The sequence below is a fragment of the Grammomys surdaster genome, unplaced genomic scaffold (genome assembly GCF_004785775.1).
Source record: "Grammomys surdaster isolate TR1022 unplaced genomic scaffold, NIH_TR_1.0 229, whole genome shotgun sequence".
In the NCBI taxonomy this organism is placed as follows: Eukaryota; Metazoa; Chordata; class Mammalia; order Rodentia; family Muridae; genus Grammomys; species Grammomys surdaster.
Window position 1 is genome coordinate 360,840 of NW_021604674.1, and position 20,940 is coordinate 381,779.

General features: G+C 39.6%; 1 protein-coding gene across 2 annotated transcripts in view; it reads left to right on the forward strand.

The window, feature by feature from the left end:
• Nucleotides 1-12,729, forward strand: part of Kif20b (kinesin family member 20B) — a 51,266-nt gene extending 38,537 nt beyond the window's left edge. For both annotated transcript variants that reach the window (XM_028773488.1, XM_028773489.1), the window contains exons 25-31: nucleotides 2,100-2,276; nucleotides 4,267-4,377; nucleotides 6,101-6,298; nucleotides 8,620-8,721; nucleotides 9,113-9,263; nucleotides 10,726-10,868; nucleotides 12,610-12,729. In XM_028773488.1, coding sequence (XP_028629321.1) covers nucleotides 2,100-2,276; nucleotides 4,267-4,377; nucleotides 6,101-6,298; nucleotides 8,620-8,721; nucleotides 9,113-9,263; nucleotides 10,726-10,868; nucleotides 12,610-12,687 — 960 coding nt within the window. In that variant the 3' untranslated portion in view covers nucleotides 12,688-12,729. The remainder of the gene's footprint in view (nucleotides 1-2,099; nucleotides 2,277-4,266; nucleotides 4,378-6,100; nucleotides 6,299-8,619; nucleotides 8,722-9,112; nucleotides 9,264-10,725; nucleotides 10,869-12,609) is intronic.
• The last annotated feature ends 8,211 nt before the right edge of the window (nucleotides 12,730-20,940 follow it).

Sequence of the window (20,940 nt, forward strand, 5' to 3'; positions counted from 1 at the left end):
TTTTTTTTTTTTTTTTTTGGTTTTTCGAGACAGGGTTTCTCTGTGTATCCCTGGCTGTCCTGGAACTCACTCTGTAGACCAGGCTGGCCTTGAACTCAGAAATCCGCCTGCCTCTGCCTTCCAAGTGCTGGGATTAAAGGTGTGCGCCACCATTGCTCGGCTCGGCCTTAGTTTTTCTAAGACCTCAAGGTGTGTCCTTGAGTTTGAGATTTCTCTTATTTATTTATTTATTTATTTATTTATTTATTTATGTATGTATGTATGTATGTATGTATGTATGTGCTGGGCCTTATACATGCCATTCTGACCTAGGATAATATAAAATCTCAAAGTAGTATTAGTTTGTATTTCTTCAAGTGCCATGGTCGTGCCTGATAGAAATTTCAGTTTGAACTCTGGGTGTTCTTTCCCCAACTTGCAGATGACAGCTTTATTGCTAAGCTGCCTTTCCAAAGCTGTGTGACAGATCCTGTTGATGACTTTAGGTGATCTTTTGTTGGACTCCTGATGACCTGACACTGGCCAAGTTCCTAATCTCCTCGCACCTCTGGATAAGTCTTTCTCTGGTAGCTTGGGTTGATAGTGGTCCCTGATGATTGAAGCCCTGTCCCCATCTGTATTTCACTGCAGATGATGCCTCAGACTACATTTCTGCCTTGTTGAGTACTGTGTGTTTCTGATTCAGTTTCTTCCTTCTGGCTAAAGGTGTCCAGTAGGGCATGTTTCAGTGAGTAGCTTGTAACTCGTGCTCTGGTTTCCCAGAGTGTGGTTCATAGAGGCCCTAGGGTGGCCAAACTCTGGACTACACAGGTCTTCTTAGAACTGTTTTTGTTGTTTTGTTTTGTTTGTTATTGTTCTGGTGGTGTGTCAAGAGGAAAGCAAGACTACTGCTTCCTTCCTCTGCTGCTGCCATCAGTGTACTTGACAGGACTTTTGGCTCCCTTTTCTCTCTCAGTGCCTGTTACAGAAAGTACAGTGCAGAGTTTTCTGAGGTTATTTTAAGCTGTGGCTCTGGCCCTCTGCCTGTATTTCCTGTCGATAGAAGGAAAGACCTTGTAGTGGGCTCTGGACTTTGTCTTTTTGTTCTGCAAAGATTCCTACTTTCCTCTACAATTGAAACTAGAAACTTTCAGTGTTGACTTACCTTTTAATGATAGCTGCACCAACTCTTTCCAGGTTATTCCCCAGAGATGCTAACAGTTTCCACATGTAGGTTTTCTATGTGCTTTCTTTAATCTGACACAGTACTTCACACTTGTTTGAACCCGGTACAAATGAATTGTTTTTTATGTTCATTTTTTTTTAATTCAATTTTTTTGTTACAGTTCTTTTATGGATTTGTGTATTCTATGTGTATGACTGTGTAGTGTGTGCGTGCCTGGTACTTTCAGAGGCCAGAGAGTATGTTGGATTCTCTGGAACTAGAGTAACAGATGGTCATGAGCTGCTGTGTGAGTGCTGGGAATTGAACCCAGGTCCTCTAGAAAAGCAGCCAGTGTTCTTACCTGCTGAGCTGTCTCTTCAGCTCCTTATTTCATTTTCCTATTTTTTAGTTTCTATGAGATGTGTCATTTGTTTTACTGTAGTTTTATTTTTTATTCAAATATTGGAAATAATATAAGGTGCTATAAATTATAATTATTTATTGAAAGAAATTACCAGTAATTGATTTTTTTTGTAGGTGGTATAAGGACAAATATAATTTATAGAAATTTATTTATTTTGAGTCAGGCTCTCATTAATTAGCTTTGGCAAGCCTAGAACTCATTATGTAGACCAGGCTAGCCTGGAACCCAGAGATCTACTTGTCTATGACTACCCTATGTTAGGATTAAAGGTGTGGGCCACTGCTCCTGGCATATATAAAAGATAAAATAGTGTTTTGTATTTTATAAGTATTTCATTCACACATGAATGAGTAATATATATTTTATTCATGTGTTATATTTTAAAATTTCTTCATACATTCTTAGATTATAAAGATTTATGTTTAATTTTTCAGTTAGTGTTTTAGGTTGGGAAACAAGGTAATGGGTTTCATTATGGCATTTTCATACCTATGTCAGTACGCTTCAGTATCTTTTGTGTTTGTTGATTAGGAAACACTGACAGCACAGCTGGCAGAGAAAAATAGTGAGCTTCAGAAGTGGAGAGAAGAGCGAGACCAGCTGGTCACAGCTGTAGAGACACAGATGAAGGCTCTGCTCTCCAGCAGCAAGCATAAGGATGAAGAAATCCAGCAACTAAGAAAGGCTGCAGCAGAGAGCTCGAGGACAGTGAGTGGCCGCTTACTCTTTCTGTACCTTCTTGTTGAACATAAGGCATCCTCAAAGTTACTTCTCAGCTGTATATACTCAGTACATGAGAAAGGAGCCAAACGCTTTAGCAATTTGGATATTTTTCATGGTTTTTGAATTTTTAGAGTTTATTATTATAATTGATTAGTCAATTGCTAAAATGTAACAACTTCTCTTGATGCTTTTCATATTTCCCAGATTAAACTAATTAAAAGTTTATAATTTAGGATTATCTTTATCTATCTTGAAAATGTAAAAAATGAAGTTTTGTTGAGTCTTATATGATTAGGCCCACCCTTAATTAAATTTAATTAATTAATTTAAAAAATTGGAGGTGATCAGTCTCAGTGTAGCTCTAGCTGTCCTGGAACCTGTCTCTGCTAGGGTTAAAGGCATCACCACCAATGCACCCATTCTAGTCCACCCTTAGTTTTAGTATGTGAAGATACAAAATATTTTTAAAGTAAGTATAGTGATGGAAAGGCATCATGAGTTGGCAAAGCAGTTACTTTGTTAATTGGGGTTGGAAATCCTAAGCAGGAAGCTTGTCTTTTATAGATAGCACATCCTTATAAACAATCAAGGCATATTTGAAACTTAGGAGACAGATGGAAGTAGATCTGTGTGAGTTTGAGGCTAACCTGGGCTACATAGCAAGTTCTAGACCTAGCAGGGTTGCATAGTGAGACTGTCTCTAAAATAAATAAACCAATCAATAAAATAGGGAACACTGTCTTCTTAGCATCATGAAGTTGGTAAGTGAGTTTTTATTACAAGGGAAACCAGTCCTTGGGGTGGCTCTCTCCATATCAATGCAGCATAGAGTCTCTGTTACTTGCCAATATTAAGGAGATGGCATGGGCACATTTGGATGACTGTGCTATGATAAATATTGGAGTTTATTAAGTTAAAACGTGTCTTATTTCTTTATGAATCATCTAAGTAGGGTTTTGGAATAGGCCCTATCTTAATGGAAAATGGCATGAAGACTAGCTTGTAAGAAAAGATTTAGTTACTATTTTCTCTTTTTCTATTCTTAATGTTGTGGTTACTTTACTAAGCAGCCTCTAGGTTTCTTACTTTATTATATTTTTTTTTCATATATTTATTTTGTATGTGTGTGTACACGTACAGACCGCAGCATGCTTCTGGAAGACAGAGCAGAAACATAAGGAACTGGGTTTTGTCTTCTACTATGTAGGTTACAGGATCCAACTCAGGGTCAGTCTGACACGGCTTGGTGGCCTGCGTCTTCACTTGTTAAGCCATCCTGCTAACCCACCTCTGGTTTTTCAAAAATTATTTTATCAAAATTGGGATTCAAAGTTCCAACTAAGTAGAGAGTCTGTCATTTATCATAGCTAGGTCTGTCACTTTGTTAAGAAAATAAAACAGAATAGAATACATGCAAACGTGCCCACACTCAACTGCATAGGTCAGAAGATGACATTTGGGACTCAGTTCTTTCTTTCCACTATGAATTTTCTTCCCACGGTGGGTTCCACAGATTGAATCTAGGTTATGATACCTGAAATCCAGTAGCTTCTACCTGCTGAGCCAACTGTCATGTTGTTTTTTGCCTTTTGCTTTTAGAGGCAGAGTCTTATTGTGACCTTCAACTCATGATTCTCCTGCATATCCTTCTGAATGCTCACAGCAGTTCACCACCACGCCCAGACAAAATTCTCCAAATTTAACTAGACAATTATAAAAAAAAGTAAAATGGCAAGTAGGTTCAATCTTTCAGATTTTGTCTCTGACTGACTGAGAAGAGTCTGGTACGTTGCCCAACCAGCCTTTCCTGAGTCTAAAGATGAGAATGCTGAGGGCATGAAAAGTGGTTTATAAGAGTTTGCACTTCTAATAATCAGTCTGTGCATGGCTTAATTTTAAAATTTCTATATGGTATTATCTTTTTTTTTTTTTCAGATTAAGAATTATTTTCTTATTTAATGTTTCCTTGTTTTAGGAAAACCAAACCATGAATCTCAAGCCTGAATATAATGATTCAGTTGATCTTGGTGGAGTTGAAACTGAACCTCAGTCAACAAGTTTTGAAATTTCTAGGAATACAGCAGAGGTTGGTATTCAGTAATACAACCGGTACTTTGCTGTCTTTACCTGCTATGAGTCATCAGCAAGTACAGTTACAAGTATAATGTAATCACGTATTGTCGGTGCCTTGCCACATAATTAACTCTGTGTATGCTGATATACGTGAAGGGAAATTAGAGGTCCTTGAGAAATTAGATCCTAGAATTACATTTGTCTTTTATATACTTACTTATTTTTATTTTAGTGTCGTGGTGTTCTTTGGGGGTAGGCAGTATGTGTGCCACATGGCACATGTGGAGGCCCAAGAACAACGTAGGAGTTGACTCTGTTCTTCTACTTTTATGTAGCCTGTGGCGATGAAGATCAGGTCATCTTAGGGGGTTTTGCTTTCTCCTTAAAATGTTCATAAAAATAAACTTGATGGTCAGAAATAGATTCCATAAAAGATAAGAGGTCAATATTTGTTTTCATTATGCTTTGTTTTGAAATTGTATTCATTATAATAACTACCACCAAACTCTTATAATGAACTCCATTGGGTTTAGGGTTTTGTATTTAAGCAGAATTCCTCAGTTTGGATTATGAAATATGTAAATAATATTTTATATTACCTAAAATATTTCAATTATTTTAAAAATGTATTGTGCTTACTCAGCATTGGTAATTTTGATAAATACATAAGGGCACAAACATGAATGAGACGTGATTGGCATTTGCATAGAGTCAGGAATATTGGGAGGTGTTCTTCCAGTATAGAGTAGTGTTCCTATCGGAAGGATAGAAGGAAGCCCTGGCTTGGGGTGCTGTGGGCTGGATTACAGAACAAATATCATGATAACACTCTGTTCTTCTCTTACTAGTCATACATATATGATGGACATTACTTTCCCCATAAACTTACATACTTTGTCCTAAAATCTCTTGGTTCCAGTTTCCTATTAGTAATTCCAGCAGTTATTGTCTATTTTGTGGTTCTGGATGAATCAAGTTTGGCATTCTCTTCCGTGTATTTTACTGTCTTTGTGAGATTGGTAACATCAATGAGGCTGAAAGGCCAAGTGACTCGATTTGCATAGTGGACGCAGAAAAGATGTCTGTGACCTCTGCTAAGGCCTGAGGCGCTCATGGGCTAGAGTCTGGGTTTTAGTTTGGGACATTTTCAATAGGTGAAGTATCCTGAAAGCATCCCAGGGGACCAAGTGGGGCAGGATGGAAGTGGCAGTGCTCCTGTAATTGTGCTCTTTAGAACCATGGTCTCCTGTAATCTCCAGGAGCCACAAAAATCATTAAAAGGAAGGGAATGAAAGACTCCTTTCCTAAATGAAAAAAAAAAGTCACAAAGAATTTGTTGCTGGAGTTACATCTATTATAATTGGGGTGCATGTTTAAAATACTAAGTTTTTCTTTGGATGTTTCTGTCTTAGTGGGTTTTGTGGTGAGGTCCAGTAAATTTTTACCTATATGTCTCGTAGGTTCATAAGAATTTGGGTGATGCCAGTCTCTTTAAGTTGCCTCCAACTTACTTGTTGATATTAGGAAGTGAACCCTGACCCTATTCCCCCTATTTTAATGTACTGTGTGTAACCTGGAGAGTGTAGATATGTCAGTCTTCTGTCCATGCTGGTCCCCAACATACTCCTTTTCAAGTCACTGTCTTGAACAGCATTTGAGAAAATTGATTCTGTGTGATTTATAGATCCATGTTACAAAAGTAAATGATGCCTTCTCCCATTTCTATATTGTTGTAGGATGGATCTGTAGTTCTTGACTCTTGTGAAGTGTCAACAGAAAATGTACAAAGTACTCGATTTCCGAAACCTGAATTGGAGATTCAGTTTACACCTTTGCAGCCAAACAAAATGGCAGTGAAACACCCTGGTTGTGCCACACCGGTCACAATTAAGATCCCCAAGGCACGGAAGAGGAAGAGTGGTGAAATAGAGGAGGTAAGTAGTCATCTGGGTAGTTAGAGTTATGTCTGTTGCCCAGTTCTGTTCATAAGAACTTACTCTGGATACGAGAGCTTCATAGTCCCCAGAAAGCTGTGCTTAATCATTTACTCCTTCATGTTTCAGCTGCAGTAGGTCACATGATGCTGGATTTTACCTGACACCTATTTCAGTATACTAGTATACAGTAGACTAGGGTGTTCCAAACTAGTTACATCAACTCCACTGGGATGGGAAATGTCTGATGCAGAAATTAGAGAAACTGAAAGGACAAACTTGCTTGATCAGTGTTTTTGTCATTTAACTAAAATCTTAACTCTTTATGGTTGTGGGAAGTGTGGAAAATAAGTTCTTCTCCATCAGCTAGTATTAGGATTGAGGCCTTCATGTAGTGGTGGGTAAAAGCCTTTTCAACTTATTAGTGCAGCTTCCTGATGGTAGGGCTGCTGGACTTTGTATCTCAGCCACATTTATGTGGAGAGTCACATAAACTTCCTGATCCTTAGTTCTCTGAAGCAATATATTAATGTTTTTACAAATACTTCCTTTTCTCTCTTTCTGTGGGAGCTATATAATAAATGATTATATTTACTTTTAAAGTTACTTGTTTTAAGCTTAACATATCTGGAAAAAAAGCCTTTCCCAAATTTCCTTTTACTTCTTTAAAGAGTAATAAATATATTTTCAAGCTGGTGGAAGAACAAAAATAGTAGTTATCCTACTCCTGGCTGTCTGTCAGGTGATCCATTCCTGAGTGGATATTGTTGAGCATAGCTTCCCTGTGATACATAGAGTGCCTTGAGTACTTAGATTTTTAACGTTTTTCCCCACAATGGTAAGCACATTTTAAATACAGTTAAAATATTTAAATTTTATCATCTATACTACATTGACATTTCATTGGTACATCTTTTCCCTCTATGCTTAACAAGAAGAAGTTTAAATGTGACCCCGTTCCCCCCACACCCCGCTCCAGAAAAGGTTTCATCTCTATCACAGAAAGATTTTCTGGATGTTCTAGTTTTATCATGCTGAAATGTGAACATTTAATCTGGTTTCGTCACATCTTCACTGTAATGGTTTCGTCACATCTTCACTGTTGTAATAAATTAGCTCTCAGGCCCCAGTGAAAATCTGTTCAACAGTACTGCATTCTATTCCATTAAATCCTCCCAGAAGCTCTTTATTGAGCACTCCCATGTGTTGTACAGCCTTGCTGTCTTTCCTTATTTGCTTCCCATGAGTACTGTTAAACTCTTCATGTAGTCTGCCGAAGACTTCGTACCTTCTGCTCTGTAACTTGGTTGCGATCGCTCCTCTGCTGCTCTACTTGTACTTTGCTCAATGCATGTATCCTTGTATTCTTCTGACTACAGCCAGAAGTGTAACAGTTAAATTCACTAAATATACCCCCGAAATGCCTCTGAAATGCTTCATCCTATGTACATTTCTTTTTCTCATTTAAGAAAGATGTATTGTTTTCATTTTAAGTGGATAGTTATTTTGCCTGCATATGTTTGTGTTCCATATGGAAGCCAGAAGAGGATGTTAGGTCCTCTGGAGCTAGAGTTACAGATAGTTATTGCCTGTCATGTGGATGTGGGGAATTGAACCTTGGTCCTTTGAAAAAGTAGCTAGTGTTATTTTTGCTGTTTCTTTCTTGAGACAGGGTCTCTTTACATAGCCTTGGCTGTTGGAACTTACTATAGAGACCATGCTGGCCTTGAATTCACAGAGATCTGCCTGGCTCTGCTTTCTAAGTGCAGGAATTAAAGGCTAGTGCCAGCACACTCAGCCATAGAGTAGTTATAGCCATTGTTCTTAATTGCCGAGATTAACCAGCTTTCCAGCCCTGCGATTGTATCTTACTTCCCTATTTTGCCTTTGTGAAGTTTTAGTTTTCTTTTGATCCTGCCAGATTTCAATGAGATTATGTAGAGCTGCCCATAAAGTTCAGGTGAAACGTTCTTGGAGGTTCTCCATTGAGTTCAGGCAACCCCATTGCTAAACTCACACTTTGACCCATGCTTTCTCAGCCTCAGCACAACTCACAGTATTAAGCTAGAGGCCTCTGATTTGTAGGGCTTTGCAATTTTTATTTTGGGCTTTTACTCACTAGTTGCCAATACTATTATCTTTTTCTCTAGCAAAACAACCAATATCTTCCAACATTGCACCTGATTTTTGAATAGCAGCTGCCCCTGTTAAAGAACAAGTATCCTGATTAGTAATATAGCATTTACAGACATTCTTCTTGAATCTAAAGAAATTATCATCAAGAAAGTAACCAGTACTGTTACTACATTCATTACTTGTAGGATTTGGTGAAATGTGAAAATAAGAAGAATTCGACACCCAGAAGTAATGTGAAGTTTCCCGTTTCAGAGCATAGAAATTCCTCTGCCAAAAAGGAACAAAAGGTTTGCCCTCCCGCCAGTTGACTATTTGTAGTTTTTATGATAAAGCAGGAGCTTAGATTTAAGATGTCAAAGTTTGAGTAGTAGTTTTCTTATGTCCAGTCACAGTTGTGTCCAATTACAACAAAAAATTAAAAATTAAAAAGTTGACATTTTTTACATGTGTAAATTACACATTGTAATTCACAGTGGGATATAACCTTTTCTGTTTGCCCATTAGCAGTCATTTCTTCATGTGTTCACTTTGCTCACGCGAGCTGTCAGACTAGTCCCACCATTGTTTAGGCCTTCAGTCTAATATACGAATTTAATTCTAGATTCATGTAATTAACAATGGCCATAACTGTTTCCATGTAACCCTTTTCATTATCAGTGACAAAGTGTTTGTTTTTAGGTTTTCTTATGTCCATCATCTAAGAAAACATACTCCCTACGGAGCCAAGCATCTACAGTTAGTGCAAACATAGCCTCTAAAAAAAGAGAGGGAACGCTACAGAAATTTGGAGACTTTTTGCAACATTCTCCAACAATTCTTCAATCAAAAGGTTTGTGGAATAGTTAGATTACCTTTTTAAAATAAATGCAGAGTACATACACTCAGCAGTGTAGTAAGTCTAATGCTTAAAGCAGGCAGACAGGCAGGCACTGTCTTATTCTGGATACTGTGGGAAGAAATGGATTAAAAAAATTGTTCCTGTATGTTCATTGTGTATTGGAGCAGAAAGGCTAAAATTTAAGTAACTGATCTAGAGAGAGCAGAGATAACAATATATTTATTATACATTATAATATATAGCAGAAGTAAAATAAAATGGTTGGGCAGTATTGGAGGAGAGAGAACGCCAATCAGAATGAAGAGGGAACTTTGGGAAAGCTTTTTTAGGATGGGAATGGAATGTGGGTATAGAAATGTAGGGTTGCACCCATCTACCCTTTGGAGCTAATGCCTGTTGGTATTGTGTATCCTTGCAGTGGTTTTGTTTTTGTCTTACGTACCTGAAGACATTAATTATTCATATATATACCATACCAACTTGGGGGAGGAAACATCACAGTCTGTTATTGGAGTGTGGCACTCATGCAGAGACTGCGGAGGAACAGTGACATGTTATACAATATGATTTTGTTAAAATATGTACTGTGTGTATCTATATACATACAGATGTGCATATTCATTACAAGGAATAGTTTTAATGTTGGTAGAATATAGAATACTTAACAGTATAAAGTGTACATGAAATTCCAGGTAGGGAGACTGTGTGGAGAGGTTTTGTGGGATGACCTGAGTGAGAGCAGTAAGATAAACTGGAGACCAGAAGTGGGGAAGGAAAGATGAGAATCCCAGTTGAAATGAGACAAAGTACTTTGTGAAGACTAACGAGGTTGCCAAACTTTCTTGATTCAGTGCCTTTAATGCCTCAGAAAATTTAAAAATTTCTAGTCAGTTTCTTAAAATCTATGCAGTATGAATTGGGCGTGGGGTAGATGTACATGCACATAAAGAGTTGCTGATTATTGTCATTATGGGCATCTTGAAATTTTGGTATCAAAGCAAATCTACTGTATTACTTCATTATTCATTTATTTGATTTATTTAGTGTTTTGAGTTTTTGAGGCAAGGTCTTCCTGTATAACATAGGCTAGCCTGAAACTCAAACTCTTCCTGCCTCATCCTCCCAGGTTTCAGGATACGTACGTATGTACGTGTGTGTGTGTGTGTGTGTGTGTGTGTGTGTGTGTGTGTGTGATGCCTGGATTTAGCACTTTACTTTTAATTTACATGGGGGGGGCACACCTCTAAGTTATTAAAGGTGCTAGAGTCCCAGTGATACTTTGTTGCTTTTCTCCCCTCTTTGTTGAATGTTATTGGATGTATTATCTAGTCATTTCTTGTCACTGTTTATATAGTGCATCGTGTTTCTTTTTAATTTCTATGTATTATTCATTAAGAATTTCAAACCTTTGCAGTTAGAAAATTAACACAAGAATTAACATTTTTATTTATAGCAAAAAAGATAATTGAAACAATGAGTTCCCCAAAGTTATCAACCGTAGAAGTAAGTAAAGAAAACGTGTCTCAGCCAAAAAAACCCAAACGGAAATTATACAGAAACGAAATTTCATCTCCCATCAACATATCTGGCCAAGTGGTAAGCTACTATTTTTTCAACAGTGTAAAACTATATATTTTCTTTTTAATTCAAAAGTATTTGTAACAATTTTATGATTTAAATTTTATGATTTTTAAATTTCTTTTTAAAACTCATTTTTAATATGTATGGGTGTTTGGGATACTATACACACTATACACTATACTATACACACACACACACACACACACACACACACACACACGCCTAGTGCCTGTAGAAGTCATAAGAGTGTTGGATCTTGTGAAACTGGCATTACAGACATTTATGAGCTGCCATATGGAGGCTCTTGTGAAAGAGCCTCCAGTGCTTCTAACCTCTGAGCCATCTCTCTAGCTCCTATGGCTTTAAACATTTTTCTTTATTGCTCTTAAGACAGGTATTATACTTTAGGTTTCAGGTATAGTACTTATAGTACTTACATATAAATACCACAATAATGTATAGTATATCCACATGCAAACATGCATACATACACACACTCATATACACACATACAAATATGCATCATGCAGTGACATTTGAAATTTTACCAGAGTAATATTTCCTTCAAGAGATTACAACTAATAATTTATTTACTTCTAAAATCTATTCTTCCTTGTGCTATCATTATTACAAGAGTTAAATAAGTCTGGGTTCATGTATCTATTAGAAACACAAAATTGATATTTCATCATTTTCCCTCATTTTTCTTTAAGCCTTTTATGTTTTTGTTTTTTTCTTGTTTAAATTTTATTTTTATTTTATGTGTATGAATATTTTGCACATATGTATGAATGTGCACCATATGTACAGTACCTTTTGAGGCCTGAAGGGGGCGTTGAAACCCCTGCAGCTGGAGTTATGGAGGGTATTGAGTTGCCATGTGGGTATTAAAAAACTGAATCCAAGTTTTCTGCGAGAGCAGCTGTGGTTTTAACCACTGGGCCATCTCTCTAGTCCTGTTTGGGTTTTCGAGATAGGGTCTCACCATGTAGTCCAGAATGGCCTCAAACTTGTAAGGTTCCTTCTGCCTCAGCCTCCCTGTTGCTGGTATCATAGATGTGTGCCTGCATGCCTGGCTTTTTGTAGGCCTTTTTTTAAGAAAAGGAGGTTGTTGTCATTCTGATTCATTGTCTGTATGAGAGCTGTTACAGGAAAAGTTCTCATTTGCTTAGTGGATAAAAGTGAAAGTAGAAAAATAATTAAGGGATTTCAACAGGAAATGACCAAGAAAAATTTAGAGTGTTGATTTTCCAATAGTAGTTGTCAAACCTAAGGCTGGCCCCAGAAGGCACCTAGAAAGGATTTAGTGTCAGTTACCAGTTGAGTTGCTGTTTCCTGTACTGTTCTAGTCACATTTCCCATCTGAGCAGTGCAGTCTCTCTTCTATATTAAAGGAAGATTCCTATGTCTACAGAGCGGTTTTGCTATGTTAGAGTATAGTGTGCTTTCCACTCAACATTAGACCCTATTGCTGTAAAGGGTGATCACCTAAAACTGGTTTGAGGTGTATATGTCCAAATATTTTAGTAAATATTTCAAGCTTAGATCTGCCTTGGATTCAGAACAGACTAGGTTTTTTAATTCTTGAATTAATGTTGACAGAATCTTTTACAAAATCTGTTTTCTGTTACATATATTTGTTTAGAAAAACAAACTCTAATATATTTATTATAGTCAGTGATTAAGCACATAAGTACATCACTCATAAGCAAATTATTTTTACCTGTATTTGAAAAACTGAAATTGTTAATTTCAGATTTTAATGGAACAGAAAGTAAAAGAAACTGATCATCAGATTCTCAAACGACGGCTTCGAACACGAACAGCCAAATAAATTGCTTTGGAAGACTGTTTCAGTGTAAATTTTATATACACAGCCATTGTAAATTGTAAGTTCTAAAATTTACTTATATATATTATGATGTATTAAATGACTCTGTATAGATTGGTGTCTTATATATAATTTGAATTCAATAAATATATCAGTAATATACCTGTGTACCTTATAAGGCTCTTAAAATGTTTCTTTATTTTATGTGTGCTTGCTTGTGTGCTTGCCACAGCACACATGTAGAGGTCAGGGGAACTAGTAGGAATCTAGATAGAAGTTGATTCTCTCCTTCTGCAACTTGGGTCCTAGAGATTGAACTTGTGTAGTCACACTTGGTGGCACTGGAATATGCATGTACACATGGTCTAAAGTAGGCTCTTTATGGACATTTATGTCTTGTTAATCTGTGGGGTGAGAAGTCCTTTCTTTACTCTCAGTTGTAGGTACTCTTGTCACGTCCAGTTATCAGTGAGGAATTGGGGAAAGCAATGCCATGTCCTAGGACTCGGAGGGCAGGGAGGCCTGCCCTGGGCCTCCTTAAAATCCTATACAGGGATAGATCACTTGGAGTGGTAGTTCAGGAACTGCTTGATCTCATAGGAGCAGGGATCCATTTGTCTGGGCTGTGAGGTAGGACAGACAACAGGCTGGGCAGGCTCTGAGCTTCCCCCACTGAAGGTGACAATCAGAACTGACCCCTCTGTTATACCTGTGGCTGTCGATTCCAGGCATGGCGGCGGAAGTGGAACCTGGTGGAGCCCAGTAAGAAGCATAGCAACCACCTGGTACTTGGATCGAACTAGATTATACTGTTTGTTTGTTTTTTTGGCTTTTTTTTTTTTTTTTTTTTTTTTTTTTTGTAGATTTCTGAGACAGGCTTCTCTGTGTATCCTTGCCTGTCCTGGAACTCAATCTATAGACCAGGTCAGCCTTAAACTCAGAGATCCACCTACCTTTGTCTCCCAAGTCCTAGGATTAAAGACATGTGCCTTTTCTCCCCAAAAGATTATACTTTTTGATTCAAGAAAATAACAAACATTCTGAAGCAAACAAAAGCAGCTTTGCCTTTAAAATTCAAGCTGAGCAGTACTGTTTGCAAAGACTGTTGCTGTGTGTTAGCACTAGAGGGTACCCAACACAGAAACAAAGTAGAGGGCCGAGGAACTGAGGGACAGAAATGGAATCAGACTAATCTCAGATGACTGCAGATTTGAAATGGTAAGAGAGTAAGTCATTTTTACATGTCTTAGTTTTCTATTGTTGGAAGAGGCCTGGCAAAGGAAACTTAAATGAAAGCATTTACTTGGGGGCTGGCTTTTAGTTTTAGAGGATGGGTCCATGACCATTATGGTTGGGAGCATGGCAGCAGGCAGGCACGCATGGCGCTGGAGCAGTAGCTGAGAACTCACATCTTGACCCACAAGCAGAATGCAGCCAGGTGGAGCTGAGGGTAGGAGCATATTGTGAGTGCCATTCAATATAAACTTAGAGACTTACATAAAGAAATTTAGAATACTTAAGACATAACAGGACAAAAAAAAAATCCTGGGAAAGGATATTCTTAAGATTCAAGACTAAAGTGATAACAGAAAGTCTCATCAGAACAAGCATGTGTTGGACCTAGGCCCCTCATACATGTGCAACTTGGTCTTCAAGTGGATCCCCAACAACTGGAGTGGGCACTGTCCCTGAATCTTTTGCCTGCATGTGGATATCATTCTCCTAACTGGGCTGCCTTGTCTGGCCTCAGTGAACAGAGGCTATGCCTAGTGCTTTGTTTGCTGAAGCATGTGTACATGTTGTTTAGGAGGGATCCTTTGACTTTATTAGAATATCTCTATGTTTCTTAAAATGTAAGAATTGTATCATGTTTGTTTCTTGGAGTAGGAAATATTAGAAGTAGAAACTTGAGAGAGAGGGAGAGGGAGAGGGAGAGGGAGAGGGAGAGGGAGAGGGAGAGGGAGAGGGAGGGAGAGAGAGAGAGAGAGAGAGAGAGAGAGAGAGAGAGAGAGAGAGAGAGAGAGGACATTTATGAGTCTAAGCTGCTTTTCTAAAAAAGACATTCTAAGCTTGGACCTTAGAAATAACATTTTCTTTCCTTTACTAAATGAGAAGATCAAAGCCTGTCCAGTTTTCTTTTGTTGTGGTGTAACTAATGTGTATTGACTAATAGCACACAAACACACAGCTGATGTATATTCAGCTAAAGCTCATAAGTGCACAGAAACCTTAGCATTGTTGCCCACTGAGGCTTCTTAAAGGTAAACACATTTAAACATCTAAAACCTTACAGTTTCTTTGTTTTTTTGCCATTGCTTAATTGATTGTTAGAACCGTGCCAGTGAGGAAGAAATATTTTCAGTGCTTTATCTGGGAGAAATATTATCTTTAGGGGTTATTTCCATCAAAACAGTTGTCTTCAAAACCTAAGGGCTATGAGCATTAAAATGTGTTATTGTGAGTTCTAGCAAGCTGGCTGCTCCTCGTTATTCCCAGATCTGCTTACTTGGTAAGGCCTATTTATGTATCCCAAACGAAGAGTGCACAGTTGTCATTTGTAGAAAGGAAGAGTGGCCAAAAAGTTACTTCATGCTTGAAGCTGAGGTTGAGTAAGACAGTCCTCTTGTGAACTTGAAAATAGAGAAAGAACATGAGAAAAAATAAGCATTGCATCCAAGCTACTGACTGGAAGGACTTAATTAGAATGTATTAATTAGATGAAGGACTTGTAAGTCCTTCAGTTGACTTAAAGGACTTGTGTCCTTTAGTTGAGTCCGTTCAGAGAAATGCATCATTAGGTAATGTTTATCATTGGATGCATAGGCTTTGGGAAGATTTCGAAGATAATCAAGGTCATTATTAGGGAAAGCAAAGTCAGGGAGGGGTAAAACTAATGTCAGAAGGAAAATCCGTGATTGTCTAGAGCAGTGGTTCTCAGCCTTCCTAACGCTGTGACCCTTTAGCACAGTTCATGTTGTGGAGCCCTCAAGCCATAACATTATTTTTGTTGCTGCTTCATATAATTTTGCTGCTCTTATGAATAGTAATGTAAATTTGTGGTATGCAGGGTGTCTGATATGCACCCCTAAAGGGTTGAGAATGCTGGAGAGGGAGAATGTGGGGGTTGGAAAATGAGATTAATGGACATGAAGAAAATAGGAAGCCATGTTCCCTACCCTGATGATTGTATATTCTGTATGCAATTGGAAAAAATTGTCCACTTGAATTGTATGAATTTTATCTTAGAAAGCTGCAAAAAGTGCACACACACAAGCAGGTCATGACATTAGAACAGTGAAAACTGCAAAACCTGACAAAACCAGGCGAAACTGTAATGTACAGAACCTATCTTAGGCTGTGAACAGACACCATGACCAAGGCAGCTCTTACAAGGACAACATTTAATTGGGGCTGGCTTACAGGTTCAGAGGTTCAGTCCATTACCATCAAGGTGGGAACATGGCAGTGTCCAGGCAGGCATGGTGTAGGAGGAGCTGAGAGTTCTACATCTTCATCTGAAGGCCGCTAGGAGAAAACTGGCTCCCTGGAAGCTAGGATGAGGGTCTTAAAGTCCACACCCACAGTGACACACCCACTTCAAGGCCACACCTCCTAATAGTGCCCTCCCCTGGGCCAAGCATACACAAATCATTACAGTGCCTATTAACGCATTCTTTTTCTTACTATACATCTAAGTGTACCCATTTGATTGCAACATTTTGTGAACAAAGATGGAGGCATCTTTTTGTTGAAACATTTAAAGTGTAAATTAAAACTTAGATTTTTAAAGGTTCCTTTTCAATTTTCAGATAGGTTGGAAACAGTCCCTCTTTAGCCCTTGGTTCCCCTCTTGCAACATCTCATACTACTGAGGTCCATCTGAGATACCTAAGAGTCAGACACTGGCATGCTAGGATTTCATGAATGTTTCTATGTGTGTTCTTTCTCTGTCAGGGTCTTACTCAGGACAACCTGCATAACTAGTCACCTGTTGCTTTTGTTTTCCCGTTTGTGAGAGTTTCTCAGATTTCTTTATTTCTCAAGATGTTGACAGCTTTGTATGGGTGTCAGGAAGGCAGTTTAAATAATGTCTCCCATTTTGAGTGTGTTAATGTTTTTATTGTGGTTTGGATTAGAGCCTATAAGGAAAACATTGTAATGTTTTCTTCCCATAGCATTGCAGTATTATGTGTTCTAAGCCGTGCCATGGTCAAGGTAGTGTTTACAGTATTTCTCCACCATCACTGGTAGCACCTTCTCTTCCTCCTCTGTTCTTTGGAAGCAGCCAACACTCAGTAGTGAGGAAACTGTGTAAAACAGATTTTAAAGTGTGTATCTTAGCTCCATACTTGGAAGGGAAATGGTGATTCCATGCAGCTCTTCATATTTCAGGTGAGCTGCTTCTTTCTCTTTGAAGCTGTGTATGATGCGATTTACAGAAGACACATTTCGGGAAGCATCTTTTGATGTTTCTGTAAGGTACACTGAATTATTACAACAGAATGTGAAACATTTGTTTAAAATACTTTATTATATTTTTGTTTTATTATCATATGAGTATGGGGATTTTACCAGTAAGTATGTCTGGACACCACATGTGTCCCTAGTGCCCAAGGAGGCCAGAAGATGGCATCTTATCTTCTGTCACCAAAATTAACAGTTGTAAGCCTCATGGGGGTCCTGGAAGAGCATCCAGTGTTCTTAACCATTGAGCCATCTTTCCAGTGCCGCCCCCTTCCTACTTTATTATTTTTATAATGAGCATGAATTGTTTATTATTTGTGCATTGCCTATGCTGGTCTTGAATTCCTGGACTTGTATGGCATGGTGTTTCTGCCTCAGCCTTCTGAATAGCCTCTGGCACACAGTTAAACTTACCAGTTAAAACTTACCCTTCAGTTCTCCAGCACTGGGAGGCAAGAGGAGCTCTGAGTCAGAGGCCAACTTGACCAACAGTGAATTCCAAGTCAGCCAGTGTTTGAGACCCCGTCTTAAAAATAAATACTAACAATAGTGAAATTCTATGGATAGTCTCAAAAGCAAGTTACACTGGTATGTGATGACCTAACATTAGTACACACGACAACTTGAGGACATAGTGACACATACCTGTAGTTATAGGTGCTTAGGAGGATGAAACAGGTGGAGTATGAGTTTTTTTGGCCATTCTGGCCTCAAAATATGAGACATCTCAAAAAGTTTTTTCTTCTGAGATTCTCTTCTCTCTTCTCTCTTGTTATATCTCCCAGACTGGCCTAAAAGTTGCTATATTGCCAGACTGGCAAATCTCCTACGATTACAGGCATGAGCTACCATGCCTGGAAGTTAACACTATTTTAAAGTACAAGAGAGAGAAAAAAAGTTACATATAAAAAGTAGAAAAAAAATAGGACTGTTCAATTCTGTTGTTTTAAAAACACTCCACAGGGCCCCTCCCGCTGTAGTTAGGGGAACCCCGAAGAAGAGAAGGAGGGAAGATTGTAGAAATCAGAGAGGAAGGAGGACACCAGGAGAGCATGGCCCATCAAAGCAACTAAGTAGGGTTTATATGGTCTTAGAGACTGAAGCGTCAAGCATGGAGCCTGCAAGGGTCTGTCCCAGGTCCTCTGTGTGTGTTATGACTATTAACTTGGTGCTTTTGTGGGACTCCTGACAGTGGGAGCAGATATGTCTCTGACTCTTCTGCCTGCTCTGAGGACTTCCTGCTGTTGGGTTGCCTCGCCCAGCCTTGATGTGAGGGCTTTGGCCTTGTCTTGTATCTTGTTTTGTCATGGTTGTTGTCCCTTGGTGGCTTGCTCTTTTCTGAAGGGAAGTGGAGGGTGAGTGGGTATGGGAGAGAGTGAGGGCGGGGCTAGGTGGGAAGAATGGAGGGAGGGGAAACAGTGGTTGGGATTGTATGAGAGAAGAATCCATTTCCAGTAAAAGTTCTCACCATCCTCACAGCAACCTGAGGTCTCTCGGCTCCTGGCTGTTCCTGCCTCATTCTCTCAGGATCTGCCAGTCTTGATCTCTGGCCAACAGAGCCACGACAGGTGGGGAGGCAGAGCCTGAAAGGCAACTGGTGCCACAGTGTGGGACACAGAGACTGCCAGTATGCACAGGAGGAAGGTGGACAGTTCCCTTCCCAGGGACATCAATCCCCACCCCCATCTTCCCTCCCCATGAGAAAGACCGGCAGTCTGTTTTTTCCTTTAGGTTTATGCCATCTCAAGGGACTAGGTACAGTAAAGGGGCAACTGACATCTTCTGGCCAAGGTGACTCCTAGGCTTTGGCACAAGGCCCCCAGCCTGGACCCCAACAGCACCTTAGGTGTTGGCCATAATACCTACCTTTTTATCTCCTTAAAAAAAAATCCAGTAACATAATGGCCAGTTAAGAGCTGTAGGGTGGTCACCAGTTTCTCAAATTTACAAGTAGGCTTGTGTCTAGGACTTTGAAGAATCTCCTGTGGTGCCACTGGCCATGGTTCACTTCTGGCCTTGGCATTTCCAAATCTTCTCTATCATGGGAAACCCTTCGTCTTATCTGAAGGAATCCCAGATCATAGGGGTACTAGCATTACTCAAAACTTGTGGCATGAAACTGACCCAAAGAGAGGCCATTTTCTTTTGGAAAGAAGTCCTTGAGGCAGCCCCCTGGATGGTAGCAGGACACCTCTACAGCCTCAATATATGAACTCGGGTGGCTGATCTCACCTGCTGAGAGAGCCAGGAAGGAAATCCCCCACTTCCTCCATTTTCTGCCCATTTTAGCTGCTGTCTGCCAATTCTTAGGTCCCTCTACGCTGTAGCCCACCAAGGACGCTTTGCCTTCCCCATCAGATGACTCTGCTGATGGATGTCCTGAGGATGGTCCCGTTGCTGACGTCAGAGCCCTAGAAAAGGCCATAGAGGAGATTCACTTCCTCAGTCTGGACAGCATACTCTGGCCACACCTAATCCACCCTACCCTCCCTTTCCCTTGCCTCCCTATGTTGTACTTTAGGACAGTTCTTCCTCTGTCCTTCCACTAGCCAGCAGCTCTGAGAGCACTGGGACTGTGGGTCCAGAGTTCCAGGCATTTCTGGTTAACATCCACCCAGGCTAAGTGTCTAAATTGGTATCTTTATCAGGCTGGAGATTTAAAAGATCTCAGGCAGGCAGTCAAGGAGGATGGCATCCCCTTGGACTAAATCCCTCCTCCAAAGTCAAATTGCCATTTTAAACATGTCCCGGGATTGTTGAGATATCTACCATTCCTTTGTAGTCCATCTGGTCTTCCTACAATGGGAGGCTCTCTACATCACAAATCCCTTCAGCCGGTCAGGTAGAATCAGCTATGATGAGCTTTTTGGCCAGGGAGCTTTCTCCACAGGAGAACAGCAGGCAGCCCACAAAGCAGGCAGCCCACCCAGAAGGATATTAAGACAGGTACTCTGCACACTTCAGTCCTGGGACAGAATCACTTCACCTTCCAGCTCACAAGACCCTATCTCCCTGCTTTTCCTCTACCAACCCACAGAAGAGACTCTTCCTTTATTCTTAGAACCAAAATGAGCTTAGAAAGAATTCCTGACTCTGTAGCCAGAGACCTCTTTCTTAAAAACAGCATTTGGGAGAGTATGATTTCAGAGTACAGGCTCACCTGCCAAGGTCTCAAAGATAAACTCTATGATAGGTGGACTGTGGCCACTCAGGATTTGGGGACAACATCCCATGAGGCTGTGTCCATTTCCCACACTTTCACATCAGTGATAAAAACAGAAGGTACTTGGAATATGTCAAAAAGGGACACTGGAAAGGTGAGTGCCCTAAGGAGCCCCCCTCCACCAGAAGTGCCACCACTCCAAGACAGTCTGTCCTAAATTCTGAAGAGCCTTCCACTGGAGGAGAGATTGTCATACTTGTCACAAGGATGGCAAGCTCCTGGAGCCTTTCTAAGCTTAAAATGAGGCAGCTGTCAGCCCCAACAGTAAGAGGCAAAACTGCTCCAATAGAAGCTATCTGGGTATCTAGCATCTCAGAAGGCTCCCACATAAAGATAACCATGCAAATAGATGACAGAAACATTCAAATGCCTCATAGTAAAGCAAATAAAAGACAATTTTAAGACAACCAAGAGATCCCACAATACTGGGAACTAATTCCTGGGCCTCAACTTGTAGATATAGAAGGTTATTCTCATACCTTTCCCACCACACAAGCCTATAAATGAGAGGACCCTGATGGTTGTATGGACATGATACCCCCCATCTTGTGGCCAACATTGCCATCAAT